Consider the following 16,483-nt stretch of genomic DNA (forward strand, 5'->3'; position numbering starts at 1 on the left):
GGGACCTTGGAGGTACCAGAGGGCTGGGGGAGATGGTGCCAGGTCAGAATTTGAAGGCTTCAAGTTGAGGTAGAAACCTAAATCCTGAGTGACCTTCCAATGCCAGTATGAGATCAGGCATCTGTGTAAAGCTGATTAACTATAAAACTTGTAGCTGTTCCCTCCCCCAGTGAGAAAATGGAAAGTGGTGGTTGTGATGGCTGATTCACCTCAGCCTCAGGCAAAGTCATTCTGAAATCAGCCACTGTCGACTGTGGGAAACCTGCTGACTCAAAGGGGGTGCTTGAAACCCTGGCTCCACAGGCCAGGTTCCCCCAGACTCGGGGCGGCGGGGGGAGGGGGGGAATGCAGTAGAGGCCCCAACTATCAGTGGCAAGGCCTGGCCTCCCATTCCTGAATGACTCCAACTCTGCCACTGACCAGCCAGTGTCCTTAGGCAAGTCACCCGTCACCCAGCCCTTCTGCCTTTGGTTCCCTAGCCTGTAAACGCAGCACTGTTATCACACTGGGGTAGTCCTGAACAAAGCCATATGTCTGGTACCCTAACATGGAGGGTGGGATCTTAGGAGGCCCCCACAGGAAGCTCTAGAATGCAGTAAGTAGCTAAAGTGGCCTCCGAGTCAGGCTAGCTCACTTGGCCCTCTTCACTGCAGTTCACAGGCCTCTGCAGACCTCTGACATCTCTGGCTTCTACTCTCTGACCTCAGGCAGCATGGGACAGCTCCCCCACACTGTGAGCTGGTGAGTGTGGGCCCAATGGGAAAGGGGCACCTTCTTATTTAGATTCTTACCTGTCCTTTTTTCCATCCTGTGCTGAACACACTGCTGCCAATTCTATATACATACCAGAGCTGGCCAGCAGCTCTATCATTCCTCAGGTAGCCTGACATATTCCCTTTGGCAAGACTGGAGACTAGGCTACAGTCCCAGCTCTGCCACCCTTGAACTCTGCTTCACTGTCTGAGACTTGAATGAGAGAACCTTGGACTGTTCAGGGCCATCCATGTGAGGAAGAAAAGGTAGGCCTGAGCAGGGAGATAACAGCATGAATGGCCATAAGAGAGGTTGTTGCTTCTCAGCTACCTGGTGGGCAGAAGGATACTTCCCACTCACCTCAATGCCTACTGCTGGCTGGACCCTTCCTTGGCTGAGTTGCTTGAGGGGCAGGGTCCCTCCTTGCCTCAATTGTGCCTGCTTGAGCCTAAGCCCTGGGCCAGTCTGCTTGGAGAGCCTATTAAGGCTGGGCCAGGAAAAGCCAGCCTGGACCCCAAGTCAGTAGGCCTAACTGTGGGCCAAAAGGCCTGTCTTCGGCTTGAGTTGGGTCTGGCAGGCTAATTGGTCCTTTGCTCAGCAACCGAAGTGTGATTTGGGCAGGTCTTTAGCCTCTCTGGCCTGGGACAATCACTTAACATCAGGAAAGCTTGGCTTCCCAGGAAGGCAGGGTAGGTCAAAGGCCCAATCTAGAGGCCCACCTGTCCCTTTCTACTTGCCCTTCATCCAAGTTAAGCTGATTCCTCTATTTCTAGATTCTCCTTGGACAAAGTTCCACTCTGAATACAAACCATGAGTACCCCCAGGTTTGAACTTGCCAGGCAAGGATCTGGGCACCACCAGAAAAGCACTGCTGAAGCAGCTGCTGATCCCCAGAGAGAACCGCTAGCAGGGTCGCAACCCACAGGTTGAGAATCGCTAGCAGGGTCGCCTAAGACCATCAGAAAACACAGTTATTTACATTACGATTCATAACAGTAGCAAAATTACAGTTATGAAGTAGCAACGAAAATAATTTTATGGTTGGGGGTCACCACAACATGAGGAACTGTATGAAAGGGTCGTGGCATTAGAAAGGTTGAGAACCACTGCGTAGAGGGAAGTAGGTGCAGCACAGGTTGCCCTCTGGTGGCAGATGCTTAAAGCACACATTGGAGTGGTCCTAGCAGAAGCCAATTTGTCTCTCATCTATGGGTCAGGCCTGAGCATGGAGGGAAATCCTTCCCCACATAGACCTAGTAGCCAGACTGCTAACAGCTGTCTCTCCCAACCACAGGCCCAGCCCTCCTCTCTATCCCCTGTCCCCTTCCTGCGGATATAGACAGCACTTCCCTGCCCCCACTGCAGCCCCTGGCGCCCCCTATCCCAGGTGAGTCCCCTACCCTGCAGCCAGGCTCCTGCTTTCTGTTGCCCAGGCTTCAATGCCCACACAAGGCCATGTCCAGGCCACTGCTTGCCCTGTGCTAGTCGTCTGTCCATCCGTCTGTCTGTTATTCTGCAGCACCTTGCTGCCTTGTGTCTGAGAATGAAGTCAAAGGGACTGCAAGAGTTCTAAACCCAGGCCAAACTGTGCAGCAGAGCACCACAAAGCAGCCAGAGACAGTACATGCACACGTGTGCTTGTGCTCCTGCCTCTGTGCATGTGCAAGTCAGTCCGTGTGCAGGTCTGTATGCATTCACCTCTGTTCTGAATCCCTGCTGAGGGAAGGGCTAGTCAGAATTCTCCTGGGCATTCCCTGAGCTCCGCCCAAGCTGAGCAGCATTTTTTACTTGTGTCTCCAACCTCTGGCCTGCTCAGAGACCCTTATACCAGTTAAGCAGCAGGAGGCAGGGTGGTAGCCATACAACAGCAAGAAAGTAAAGTGGGAGGCGTGTGTATATATATATATATATATAAGCCCCTTTATTTAGCTCACTCTCTTAGTGACAGATGTATGCAAAGTATGGAACAAGGAATTCAGATATTTTCAGCCCTATGGAGTTCACCGCCTAGGGTAGGAGGTATAGACACCACACCAGCATTTGAATTGGGCTATGCCCTGTGGGTGATGGGGAAGCCCCAAGGAGACCTCAGCCAGATTTGATGGGAAACAGAGAGCTTCATGAAAAGGGTTAACGGTCTCCTGAGTAGCAGGGGATGGCTGGAGGTGGGAAGTGATGGGAAATGGGGGAAAAGATGGGGCTAGATATGTCAGCAGGGCTCTAGGCAAAGGGAGAATTTCAGCAAGCGTAGTCAGGAGCACTCAGGTGTTTTTAAAAGGTCACACTGGCTGTTGGTAGAGAGAGTCCTAGAAGAGTCAGGAGAATGAGGAAGCACACAGGGTAGTCACAGGCTCATGAGGCTGAGGCTGAGCTGGTGAGGGCAGGTGACGACAAGGGGAGACTCAAAAGCTATGTAGGGCTTAATTTAGTAACCACCTAAAAGATGAATATATAGATTTTTGCAATGGTGTCTTTGTGATGTGTTGGGAGCAGGTATTTGTATGTATCAGTGTACTTGTATGCAAGCCAATGAGGGTGGGGTATCTGTTCACCTGTCGTTTAATGTGCAGGGCCTCGGTGTGTGCCAGGGTCTGTCCTGCACACACCTGACTCAGTGTTAACTCTCCTCCTGCCTCTAGGTTCACCCACCCGTCCCTGATGCTAGGTTCCAGCGTACCTGGTCACCCAGCAGCCATTCCCCACCCGGCCATTGTGCCCCCCTCAGGGAAGCAGGAACTACAGCCTTATGATCGAAGCCTGTGAGTGAAAAGGCACAGAGTGAGGAGGGGCGGGGGAAGCAGAGGAGCAGACTTCAGGCTCCCATCTATTTGTCAGCCAGGATACACATTTCTTCCACCAAGCCCAAGTCCTGCCAGAGGAAGCCTTTGGTCAAACTGTTTTGTAGCTACTGCCATGGACTACTGTTTTTGGAGGCTCAGAAGCAGGAGGGATTGGGTGGCGTGAGAAACAAGGCTTTAGTCTGAGCCAAGAATGGAGGGGCTGAGAAGTCCTTACACATACTTTCCTTACTTAGCTGCAATATTCCTATAAGGAACAAATACTTAACTCTGCTCACTCATTTTGGAGCAGCTAAAAAAACACACACAAAAATACAAAATTTCATTAAAAAAACACACCCTAGTATCCATGCACTTACACATGCACTGGACGCACTACAGGGTGGTAGCATTAGGTGGGCATTGTGGGGACTCCCAAGTGATCTGGACATGTGTTCCTCAGGAAGACGCAGGCAGAATCCAAGGCAGAGAAGGAGGCCAAGAAACCAACCATCAAGAAGCCACTCAATGCCTTCATGCTGTACATGAAGGAGATGAGAGCCAAGGTTATTGCAGAATGCACACTCAAGGAGAGTGCTGCCATCAACCAGATCCTGGGCCGCAGGGTGAGGCCACAGGCAGGTGGGCTGGCAGGGGTGATACAGCCTGCTGATTCCCTGACACATCCCATCTGCCCCTCCTTCCCCTTTGCAGTGGCACGCACTGTCACGGGAAGAACAGGCCAAGTATTACGAGCTGGCCCGCAAGGAGAGGCAGCTGCACATGCAGCTATACCCAGGCTGGTCAGCGCGGGACAATTACGTGAGTGGCCAACAACACACAGTAGGGATGGGTAGGGGAACCTTCAAGATTCCATGCCCCGGGCCACAGTCTCAGCAAGCAAGGACTATTTGAAGGCACAGATGAGGGGAGGTGGTGAACTGGTGGAGGGTACATGGCCTCCTGTGGCTAGCTCAGGAGAGGATCAAGCAAGGGGAGTCGCCCCTGAAGGCAGACACGTGTCCTGTTTTCTACTCAGGCTCTATTCCCATTTAGGGCTGTTTCCCAGTATTTGATTGGGGCGAATGAGCAGAAGGGAAAGAAAGGGCCTGGAAATTACTCTTCCATTCAAAATAGAGACAAGTGTGAGAAAGGGAGGGGGAACCCCTAATTGCCTCATATTACCTAGAAAGAACTGCAATCAAGAAACTGTGCCTGGAATCCTAGCGTCAGCCAGGCTAGGTAGCAGGCTGCAGGTATCCCAGCCATTTGCTCACTGGGATTAGTGTCCACCTCCCACATCTGAGGATCCCTCCCTTTATTCCCTGCAGGGGAAGAAGAAGAGGCGGTCCAGAGAAAAGCACCAAGAATCCAACACAGGTGAGGCCTTCCCTCAGCAGTAGTGGAGGCTCCTCTCCAGGTCCCTATGTGACACATCACTGCTCTAGCCCAGAGGGAGGGGCAGAGTAGTTGCCCTTGAACCTTCAATGCCTGGGCCCTGGGCTCTGGATACAAGGCCTGGCATCTCACAAGTCAAATCCCTACTTTAGGAACAGCTATAGTAAGTCCTAGGGGTGACCAGCAGAAGCCAATTTATGTAGCAACAGTGTGGGCCCAACATCCCCCCCACCACTCCCTTGGCTAACCCTACCCTGCTCACAGCTTGCCTGTCAGGGAAAGTTAGTGAGGAACTGACGGTCTCATCCATGTTAAAGCATCCTGGTTAGTTCTGAGGTGGACAGCAGATTGTCTGGAGACTGAGCCAGGCCCCATGCCTAGGCCCAGTAATCACCCAGCCTGCTGGCTGGTGCCCAGCAATTTGTCTGTCACACTGTACCCAACTCCCAAACCCTGTTTTTCATTGCAGGTTCTAAGTGCTCTATATAGAGGACCCAGGGAGCCCACGCTCTTTTGCAAGTCTCCTTCCTGTAGATAGATTCCTGCCCCAACTCTGATCCACATTTATGAATGACTTTCTCAACAGTGCTGTCCCCACATGCTACAACCAGGGCAGGGTAGGCCTCAGCCATTTTTCTGAAGTTGCAGAATGGGCTTTAATTTTCATATAGAAAGGTGTGTGGAATATGTTTAAGTTACAGCACGAGGAGATATGCGTCAGGCAGATAGAGCATTTGCAAAAATGAAAAATAAAATGGGAGTTTTGGGGTGGAGGCAGCCCTAAGGAAGAAGAGGTTGGATCTGGATCTCCATGGGCATCCCTGGCTTCTTCTGCCACAACTCCCATACTGCAAGTGGCCCCTCAAGCCACAGAAAGGAGCTAGCCTGATATGGTCCCTTCTCTTCCCCACCATTCTTCCCACTGCCTCTTCTGCCCAATTGGGTGCCGTGCCCGCCTTTCCAAACATCTTGACTCTGGGCCCTAGGGCTCCCACTGGGGCTGGCTGTGCCATGGAGAGGCCCTCTGCCTGTGGGGGCTGTGGGGTATCTGTGACTAGCTAACACTGATGTTACCTCTTCTTTCTGGGCCCTGCTCTGCCCTGCTGCCTGCCTGCTCGCCCTCTGCCCTGCTCTGCCCCTCTGGCATGGCTGTGAGCAGACCCTGGCTCGCCTAAGAAATGCCGTGCTCGCTTTGGCCTCAACCAGCAGACGGATTGGTGTGGTCCGTGCAGGTGGGTTTGTCCCCACCACCATCTTCCCTTTGCTTCAAGCTGCTTCCTTGATTCTGCACATGTTCTGCTGGGCTTATATAAGCCTTCCTGTGCCCCCCCCCTCCCCCAGCCCCATAGGATACTTGCAGATTGTAGAGCCTTTGCCTCCTAAGAATGGGAATGAATACTGACACATCTTGTAGGGAAGATCTCTTGGATCTAAGTGGAAGGAGGGGGAGAGACAGAATGTTCTAGAAGGGAAGGAAAGGCAGACTCAAGAAGGTAGTTCTGGTGCCTAGGATCCTCTGGTAATGATGGTTTGGTGCTAACCAGGCCCAGTTGGTCCTCAGTAGCCAAACCTCACACCATTCAGGTGGCCTCTGCCCCTGCTCTCAGGCCTGAAAGTCATAATGGCCAACCAGCTCCATCACTTCAAGTTGAGATCCCTGTCTGAGCCATAAATCTAAGAAAAATAAGGTAACTATAATAGAGAATATCATTAGTAACCTGGATGCCAAGTGATTCACCATTTTGAACGTACTGAGATCAGAGGGCTGGAGAGAAAGGGAGAGGAGGGCTATCCTAACCAAAGGACCATACAAAGGTTTCACCTCATAACAGAAAATATCCCTGTGTATATGAAAAGAAGGTATGCCTATCAAGTGGCTAAAAGTTGCCTAGTTTAGGTTCATGCCAGGCCTGATAGGGCCAAGGCTGAGGGTAGTGTAGGCAGTTAGTTCATTGACTAAGGAATATTTGTGCAGCCCCTCAGAGTGCCCTCATGCTCCTTTATCAAAGGGTAAAGAGAAATCTTGGGTAATATGTGTGTGCGTGTGTATGTAAACATGATGGGAGGCAACCCTGTCCTCAGGGAAGGTCCTACTTTTACCCATTCCACAATTAGAGACAAATTGTGGCCCAGAGAACTCAATAAGAATGAATGAGAAGACTCAAAGAATCACTGTTCATTTCTATTTCCCCTTCTCTACTCCTAACCTGGCTTTGAGCCCTGAGATTGCTCAGCCCAAGAAGCCACAAGCATTGGAGCCCCTTGCCTTAATGCTGATCTGAGCCCCACAAACATACATGATGCAGAGGCTCAAAGGCTCTCCTGGAAAACAAACCAGCCCACAGGTCCAACTACAAAAGGTCCCTGTGCCACCATGTGGTTGTGCTGGCAACTGCACCTATCCCAGGTCTGGGCCAGGCCCAGGCCCAGCAGAGTTGCAGTGCTGATTCAGGTCTGCAGGATAAGCACATCCAAGTACTGTGGGGAGAGGGGAGGTCAGCTAGGCCTATGCAAGGACAGCATTTTTTGGTTGTGGTGTGTGACTATGAATTCACCCTCTGTTTACAGATAACTCTCTTCACTATTCCTAGGAGGAAAAAGAAATGCATTCGGTACTTACCCGGAGAAGGCCGCTGCCCCAGCCCCTTTCCTTCCGATGACAGTACTCTAGGCTGCTCCGGGTCCCCAGTCCCCCAGGACTCACCCTCATACCTCCTGCTGCCTCACTTCCCTACTGCACTACTTGCTAGCCCTGCGGAACCGGCGCCTACATCACCAGGTCTCTCTGCAGCACTCAGCCTCCCAGCCCCCTGGGCCCCCACGGGCCCCCAGCAGTGCCCTGCAGAGTACACAGGTACAGCAACAGGAATTTCGGAGGCAGGCAGCCTAGCATGCACAGGACACCTGGCCTCCTCCAGGGACCCACTCTTTGAGAAGCAGCAACAGAGCCCCAAAGCACATGGAAATCGATCAGGGGCCCTATTAACTCCTTCTTAGGGTCCAGGTGCTTGAGATTTCAGAGGCTGCACAACTTCTGCCTGAATCTGGGGTCATCAATTCAAACTGCTCCAAGTGGTGCATCAGATCTGTTGTCATTTGATTAAGGGCATCTCCTGTGCCTGTGGCAGCCTGCATCTTTTTACCATCTGTCTTACTAGCCAGATGCCCCTGCCTCCCTTCCTTTCCTGCTATAGATCATAGATGGACTACACTGAGTTCAGCTGCCTTCTCTACCCTGTCTCCTCACCGTCCCCTCCACTGCCACACCCTCCCCATACCAGACACTTCATGGACCAAGAATGAGTTCATTTATCAAACATGTAAGCCTGGTCACAACCACAAAGCTCAAGATGACAGTGCTTTTCTCTTGAGGGCCTGGAAAAGCCATGTTTTACAGAAAACTAGCTACCATTTTTGAGCTGGACCAGAGGAATCCTGCCGAATTCTCAGGAGCTTATAAATGGAAGCAATGAACAGGTTAGTTTACATCTATCACCCTAGGCAACAGAAAAACCTGACACTACCTTAATCTGGCTCTCTACTTCAAATTACTTGGAAATGATTCCTGAGAAACTCAATCGCCTAAGAAGCCCCAATACCAAAGCCCCAAGGCCTGTTACTGGTGGCTGTAGTCAATAGTTCAAAGAAGTTATGGCCCCAAATTCAGTGTGCATCCCTCCCCATTCTGAGGGCCTTTGTCATGGATCCATTTCCAGCTTATCCACCACTTGGGCAGTGGTGAGGGCAAACCCAACCTTTTGTGACAGCCTGTGTCTTCCAGCATGAAACCAGGCCAGCTTCAGGTTTCCTATGGTTCTGTGGGAGTGAGGACTATTACCACCAGAACAATAAGCCCAGAAAACCTTTAGGGGTAGACACTGAGTTTTCACCACAGCCTAATTTAACCCATTTATGAGCCAAGCTTCAACCCTGAGCCTTTAAAAAAATCTTTTTAACCTTTTTTGCCTCCTCACCGTACATAGCCTGAATCCAAAGAAAAAGGGCTGTCCCTGTACCCACATACACCCTTCAACAAATGCCTTTAGTTCCTACTTTAGCCACTGGCTTCTCAGATTCCAAAGATCATGTATTCTAGTGTAGTGTTGCAGAAAGTTTTGAGAAAAAAAGGACCATTGTAGTATTCAAAATATTTTTGTATTGTTAATGCATCATCATAGAAAAACTTTAAACATGAGAATAAAGATGCTTTTCCCTGTGTTTTTTTTCCTCCCCAAAGCTTGACCCTGAGAAATAAGCTGTTTTCAGAAATAGCCTAATTTTCTTGACAGCCATGAAACTTGGGGTTTTCTCTCTACTATGGTACACATGTTAAAGACTCAACCTACAGAAGCCGGGGATTACTCTCATCTCCTAAGGGGCTTGGGCCTACCTAGCTCGTGCTGCGTATAAGCTCCCATTCCAAGCCTTGCTCTGAACCCACCAACCTTCTGACCTAAAAATTGATGCAGGCACAGGCCAGCCTGCTTCCCACCCCCATAAGACTGTTGGAAACTGCTATCCACAGACCCTAAGACAATCCAACTAGAAATAGGTGTACATGACCACGAGGCTCCATTTTCTCTGAGAGTTGAGATTAAACTAACCATAAGTATATATCCTATTACAAGGAAAATAAGTCTTTTTTATGTACTGGTATAAACTCCAAAAAAATATTTAATAGAACCCTTTCCTCCCAAAGACTATTAAGGTGCTAGAGGTATCCCTATATTTTTATATAAAACCTTTGATAATTCTGCAACCTACTTTTTACACAGCAGCTTCCATTAAAGTATGATGTTAACTTTAAGACCCTTCATGAATGTAAAAGGTGTCATAAAGCCATCTCAATAGGTCAGTCAACCATTAGGAATACACAGAACTATACAACAAGCAGCCCCTGGGCCACCATCATGCATTGTAATTTTCACTGAGTTATATTTTTTGGACTTTGTGTTTTAAATATTTATAAAGTCAGAGTAGTGTCTATTTAAAGTAGGCCACTGAACATTGTAATCCCTGAGTTGCTTTTTTCTGGAAGGGTGCTAGAGGAGACCAGCCATTGACTTGACATCTGTCCCATTTAAAGAATTCCGCTCTGGCTACTGGCCTAGATGTTTCAAAAAACTACATTCTAACCAAGGCTTATGCAAGACTGGGTTGCTGCATCTGATTAGATGTCTTATTTAGAGTTCACTGGGTACATGAACAATGCACTCTTTGTGTATGTGAGGGTAGAGAGGAGGGCTTTGGCAACATTGTTAAAATCAAGCCAGCCTTTTTAAAAAACTGACATCAAAGAGGAAATTCAAACCCTCCTGGATCACACATTCCTATGAGGTCTCAGGGTGACTTGAGAGTGCAGCCTTCAATTCAACTTCAAACACCATACCAGTTCCACCTTACTGCCAGCCAAGAACCAGCCTCGTTTTCTGAGACCTGAGACAAAATAACCTAACACCACCTCTACATGTTCCCACACAACTGGCATAATTTGCTTGAAATACAGATCTGAAGCCCTCTCCTGTTGCAGCTGCTCCCACTGTGCTCAGGATATTGTGATGGCTTAGCATGGCAAAAATAGCAGGGATTTCCCAATTTAAAGATGTTTCTCCCTTTTATAGGAAGCCCCAGGGCTAGGCTCTTCTGAGCTGTTAACTATCTTGAATGGCCCAGAAGCATAGCTATTCATTGTACAATAATCCTGGACAGGAAGGCCACACCTGGAGGGAAAAGAAATAGTTCTTTACATTGTTCCAAAAAGGAATTGATTGCTGTGTGCATTACTAGAAAAACAGTACAGAAGAAATTTGCCATGCATTATATCAAAGTAGAAGATTTGAGACCAAAAAGTAATTCATAATATAAAAACACTGAATTGGCTTTTGAGGTTGGAAAGGCTGTTTTAGCATGAGTTTTTCTCAGGTCTTTTCAGAACTTTAATAGTTCATGATGGGTCCTTGAGACCAAACTGGCTATGCAAGCAGATCCTTGTTCTTAGGTTGAGTCAACTCTCCCGATCCCAACTATTCCAACCACTTTCTTTCTGAGATCTCAAATCACCACAGGACTCTTAACTCAGGTTTCTGGGCTCTCCGATGTCTGGAGCAGCTAATAGACTTTTAACTGGTCTTCTATTTAAAGTAGGCCACTGGAAATTGTAATCCCAGACTTGCCCACAATGGGCATGGTTGTCTGAGAGGAACCCTAATTTCATGTATTCAAACAGATAGTTTTTAAAAAGAACAGATGGGGATATTCCCATAGTTCTGTAGAATAAAAGCCTAGCTCAGGTTAGGACAAATTTTGAAGTAAAGATAGTATGGGATTGGGCATAGAGTTAACTGGAAAGGGCAAATTCTATCCTAGGGTTAGGAATTATCCTATCCCTGGCTATACTTATGAGTTAGATCACTAGCAATTAAAGTAAGGGATATTTCAGTAGCCATGAATTATATGAGAGATAGTTAATTAGAAATTCAGGTTGATACTTATTTCAAGTTCACAAAAGGCTCTGGACCATCAACCAGGGTTTACTTTTTCATTGAAGTGTTCTCTCATTCCTTAATCAGAAGTCTTCAGACATGTTGTACAGTCAATGTCAAGGGTGGGGGAAAGAAATAGGGAGGAGGAGGAGTTACGTTCCACTCACCACCACCCCGTGCCACTCTGGAAACCCCTTGAATATAAATTTCTGAGAATGTAGCACTCTGTATTCCTACCCCTCCTGTAAACCTGCCGAGACAGAAATACCTACAAACCATTTGAAGCAAAAAAAAAAAAAAAAGGTTGAGGTTGTGAAATGGCATGGTCAGCACAGAAAGGGCATATGAATTTGCACCATACAGGTGGGAAGTATTGAAAGTGAGAAAACTTTTATGAAAAAGGCTGATCCTCAGAGTGAAAGAAGAGGCTGGTATATAGCAGGTTAGGTGCTCATTAAATAGTTCCTGAAAATATCAAGTTCAGTGGTATCAGAAGGTCATGAGTACAAGAGAAGTGGAAGCAGATATTGTGAGCAACTATATCATCCACAAAATGCCTCTCAAGTACTAGCACACAGAACAGCTTTATCCAAAAGTGCAAAGTTCTGCAAGCTAGCAGTTAGCCATGAATTAAACCATCACTCACACGAAGTCCCACGTTGGAAATCTGTCAAAGAACACTTTTATACCACCAACAATGCTCATGACTACTGACAACTCAACAGGAACAACCAGGTGTCCAAATCCTGCTTAGGTATCCAAGTGACTCAATCTTGGACCAAGGATGTTCTAAACTACTTCTTACATCATTCTTTGTCTTGATATATACACTGAGTTCTTACTCATTCTTCCTTCTTTTTAAAGATATAGTGATTTTTTTAATATTTTTTTACTGATTTCAGAGAGGAAGGGAGACGAGAGACAGAAACATCAATGATGAGAGAGAATCACTGATCGGCTGCCTCCTGCCCGCCTTACACTGGGGATCGAGCCCACAACCCAGGCATGTGCCCTACCGGGAATCAAAAATGTGACCTCCTGGTTCATAAGTCGATGCTCAACCACCGAACCACGCTGGCTGGGCTAAAATATAGTGATTTTTAAAAACAGTAAAATAAGGAGTCTAGTTGTAAAAACCCAATATTCAGAATACTTTAGTCCTGCAATTAAAAAGGAAGTTTTAGTTCTAACACTCAAAAATAGCAATATCTAACATGAGTCTGCTAAACACTCACCTTAGTGTCACAAAAATCCTGCCACCAATCTGCCCTTAATGTTTCTTTCCAGCCAATAATCGCCAGCAGACTTATTAACACCCTACCTCTGCTGCCAGTTCCAGACTGAGCACTGCTTTCCCTCCCTCACCTTGGCATCCCCCACCCCACACCCAAATCCAGCTTCACTTTTGAAACCTCTCCTCGACCCTTCCAGTCCTCTAGCCCCCACTTTACTAATTAATCTTGTTCTGTCCAGGAACGTTGTTATTAAAGTCACCCATTCTCTCCCAGCAGTATTTATGCTTTACCACCTTAACTATATTCCAAAAGCTCCCAAGCAGGCAACCATGTCTTACCCTTCCTACAAAGGATAAGCCAGGAGCTACACTTTAAGTATTCAACCATTTCATATGCTTTGCTTTTACTTGCATTATTCTCCCTTATTCTCTTCCTTCCTAGCTGGAAATCAGTTTTCACACAAATCTAGATAATCAAAGATTATCAACTTTTTAAAGTTCAAGCAACTTAGTAGGGAAACATTTGAGTCCTCCCCACTTGAATGTATACTGAGCTTCAGAAAAATAAAAAGAAAGACCTTCAAATGGAAGTGGTGGCAAACAAGTTAAGCTTTGAAAGATGAGTGAGATTCTGATGTCTATGGATACGGTAAAGGGTGCTCAGAGCACGAAGTGTGCTGTTCTCTCAGTTCTCTTTCCTGGTGAAAGCCCCTTCCTATCCTTGTTCAAACTGTCCTATTAAGAGCCTAGACAACTTACCTATAATTTTTTAATTTACCCTTGGATCAGAAAACAAATTACAGGATTGGCCAATTTTTAAGTAAATTAAGAGATCGTGAGGTTTGGAATATCTGCCCACCCTAAGTCACATGCCTATAGTGATTCACTGTTACCTTCTCCAGCTAGATCCAAGCTAAGCTCAGCACAGTCCTAGAAGTCCACCAAATTGTAATATAGGTCTTGCTTAGTACCAGCAGCTGGTGTGTTCAAACAGTTGTAGAATAAACAAATCACAACTATAATGTCACTCAAGCATCTGTAACTGAAAGGGATGTCTTTGTGAGTCTTTGGAAAAATATAAAAATTGTAAAGCAATACCTACCTTGTGTGTTGCTAAAGGTAAATTTATGAAGGCAAGCTAATAAACTATGGACATAATTCGGGATATTACAGGTTCAGTATCAGAGCACCACAATAAGTGAGTATTGCAATAAAGCAAACCGTAATCCTTTTGTTAGTAGAGTCTCTTGTCTTCAATTTGTAAAACACCTGTTAAGTGCCATGAAGTGAAATGCAAGAAAACAAGATCTGCCTGTATAACCACTTCAAAAGAAGTAACTTGCTTTTACAATTTAAAATTAGAATCTATTTGAGGAGCTACATCCTCAGTCCATGACAATGTTAGGGAGAAATAATAAAGGCTTTGGTTTAATTTTCTATCACAAGTGACATAGTCAATAAAAAACTGAAAAAGCCAAATGACTCTCACAGAGGTCTTAATCACCAATAGCACCACAATGCAGGTTAACTACTGTTTCCAACTTATCCAGGCCATGCAGGCACTAAAAAGGACTCCAGCCTTACAGTATGACTTCATGCCACAGTATTAGTTTAGAAAAGTTGGGAAGTGAGAGGACAGGCAGGAGTGGGTATATCTTTGAAGATAGGTTTGGCTACTATGGGAAAGGGCCACTCGCTGCATGAGATGAGAGTGTGGAAAACTCTTGGTAGACATAGTAAAAAATAGCAGATAGCAAGAAAGAGGGAAAAGGGTAGGAAAAGAGTGCTGATGCTAGATTGAAGAGCCTCTTAATACCAAGCCTATGATTCATTTGGGTACACAATATCTATAAATGGACTACTCTTGGATGAGCTGTCAGATCTATATTAAACACTAGAGGCCCAGTGCACGGATTTGTGCACAGGTGGGGTCCCTCGGCCTGGCCAGCGATTGGGGCCAGCCGGGCCGGCTGGCCAAGGACAGCGGGAGGTTGGCCGGCTGGCCCTCGCATCGGGGCTGATCGGGGCCGGCCAGCCGGGGGGAGGGACCATGGGAGGTTGGCTGTGCGCATCACAGCGACCAGTCATTCAGTCGCTTAAGCTTTTATATATAGAGATGAATTTAAGATTATCGGGACCTTTTTGTTTGTTTAAAGACTAGAGCCATGGTCTACAGAAAGGGAACAAAAATTTTAACTACTCTATTGTCTGTCCACTCATCTTAGCTATTCAGAAAGGTCCCAGTATACTTTATATACAGGTAGTAAAGTTATTTAGTCTTGTAATCCTAACAATTTGGGGGAATTATACAGATCAAGAGCTAATAGTAATAAGCTTTTGTTTCTTAGAAGCTAATACTTCGTTTCTCAATTAAACACAGCATATGCTAATAATCTTTGGCTTTCAGTGAAGATTTGTGTTTGTCATAATATTGCTAGGGATATACTTGGGGTGGTTAAGGTTTTAGCAGATGAGATACTCCAGCCAGGATGGAACTCTGCCATCTTACCCACTAAAACCAAGGTAAATGGAAAATAAGCTTACTTTCTGAGAGTAAAGGGAATCAGGGATCCAGAGGTAGTCACAGGGATTGACAAAGTAAACATTTTAGGCTTTTGGTCAAGTACAGTCTGTGTGTGTGTGTTTTAAATTTTAAATTGACCGGGGATCGAACCCGGCACCTTTTGGTGTACAGGACGACACTCCAACCGAACCACACTGGCCAGGACTCTCTGTGTGTATATTTAACAATCCTTTAAAAAATGTAAAACTCAGCATTGGCTAGGTGGTTCTGTTGGAGCATCATCCTGGACACCAAAAGGTTGCAGGTTCGATTCCTGGTCATGACACATACCTAGGTTGCAGGCTTAGTTCCTGGTCAAGGTGCACACAGGAGGCAACCGATCCATGTTTCTCTCTGACATCAATGTCTCTGTTTCGCCTCTACCTTCCTCTTTCTCTCTAACATCAATGAAAAAAACATATCCTTGGGTGAGAATTTAAAAAAAAATTTTTTTTAAATAACAAAAGTAAAAATCATTTTTAACTCACAGACTGCAAAAATGCTGGTGAGCTGGATTTCACCCACACACAGGCTGTGGTATGCTATCTCCAGTACAGTCAACAAATGGGGATTCATGTGATACAGCATATGGGACTTTATGTAATAAGGCAGATTTGGAGCAAATAAGAGGTGAAGTAGAGTTAAGCTGCTGTCAATAATCTGGCCACAACAGCTCATGAAGAGAATACAATAAGGCTACATGTGAATACAGATGATGCTAAATGGGAAAGGAAGAAAAAAGGAAACAAATTTGTGAGCCATCTCATGCCACCAAAAAAACTTCATTCTACTGTAGGGGAGAGGCTGGAAACGATAGTGCCTGAGTACACCACTTAAGAATTAAAACACTGGCCCAGCCAGTGTGGCTCAGTGGTTGAACGTCCACCTATGAACCAGGAAGTCAAAGTTCAATTCTTGGTCAGAAACATGCCCAGATTGCAGACTCGATCCCCAGGGGGGGCGGGGGGGGGGGCCATGCAGGAGGCAGCCGATCAATGATTCTCTATCATCATTGGTGTTTCTCTCTTTCCCTCTCCCTCTCTGAAATCAGTATATGTATGTATGTATGTATGTGTGTGTGTGTGTATGTGTGTGTGTGTGTGTGTGTGTGTATATATATATATATATATTTTTTTTTTTTTTTAAAGAACTAAAATACTGGCTCCAGCCAACCTTTCAATGACATTAGAGACAAAAGTCTATCAGAAACCTATTGTTATGTCAGCAGATTCAGCAACCTAGTACTGCCTCCAAGTCTTTTTCAGCTAAACAACCG

The 16,483-nt window shown here is 46.4% G+C and overlaps 1 protein-coding gene across 6 annotated transcripts in view; it reads left to right on the forward strand.

Moving 5' to 3' along the window:
- The window catches only part of TCF7 (transcription factor 7), a 32,980-nt gene extending 23,845 nt beyond the window's left edge, over nucleotides 1-9,135 (forward strand). Inside the window, exons 5-11 of one of the 6 annotated variants that reach the window (XM_079771871.1) lie at nucleotides 654-741; nucleotides 2,048-2,140; nucleotides 3,393-3,512; nucleotides 3,994-4,156; nucleotides 4,245-4,352; nucleotides 4,862-4,910; nucleotides 7,520-7,743. In XM_079771871.1, the coding sequence (XP_079627997.1) occupies nucleotides 654-741; nucleotides 2,048-2,140; nucleotides 3,393-3,512; nucleotides 3,994-4,156; nucleotides 4,245-4,352; nucleotides 4,862-4,910; nucleotides 7,520-7,599 (701 nt within the window). In that variant the 3' untranslated portion in view covers nucleotides 7,600-7,743. Of the gene's footprint in view, nucleotides 1-653; nucleotides 742-2,047; nucleotides 2,141-3,392; nucleotides 3,513-3,993; nucleotides 4,353-4,861; nucleotides 4,911-7,496 lie in introns of all 6 variants that reach the window. The other 5 variants (XM_079771872.1, XM_079771868.1, XM_079771869.1 and 2 more) reach the window with 5 other exon arrangements.
- The last annotated feature ends 7,348 nt before the right edge of the window (nucleotides 9,136-16,483 follow it).

The sequence above is a fragment of the Cnephaeus nilssonii genome (genome assembly GCF_951640355.1).
Source record: "Cnephaeus nilssonii genome assembly, chromosome: 5".
NCBI lineage: Eukaryota > Metazoa > Chordata > Mammalia > Chiroptera > Vespertilionidae > Cnephaeus > Cnephaeus nilssonii.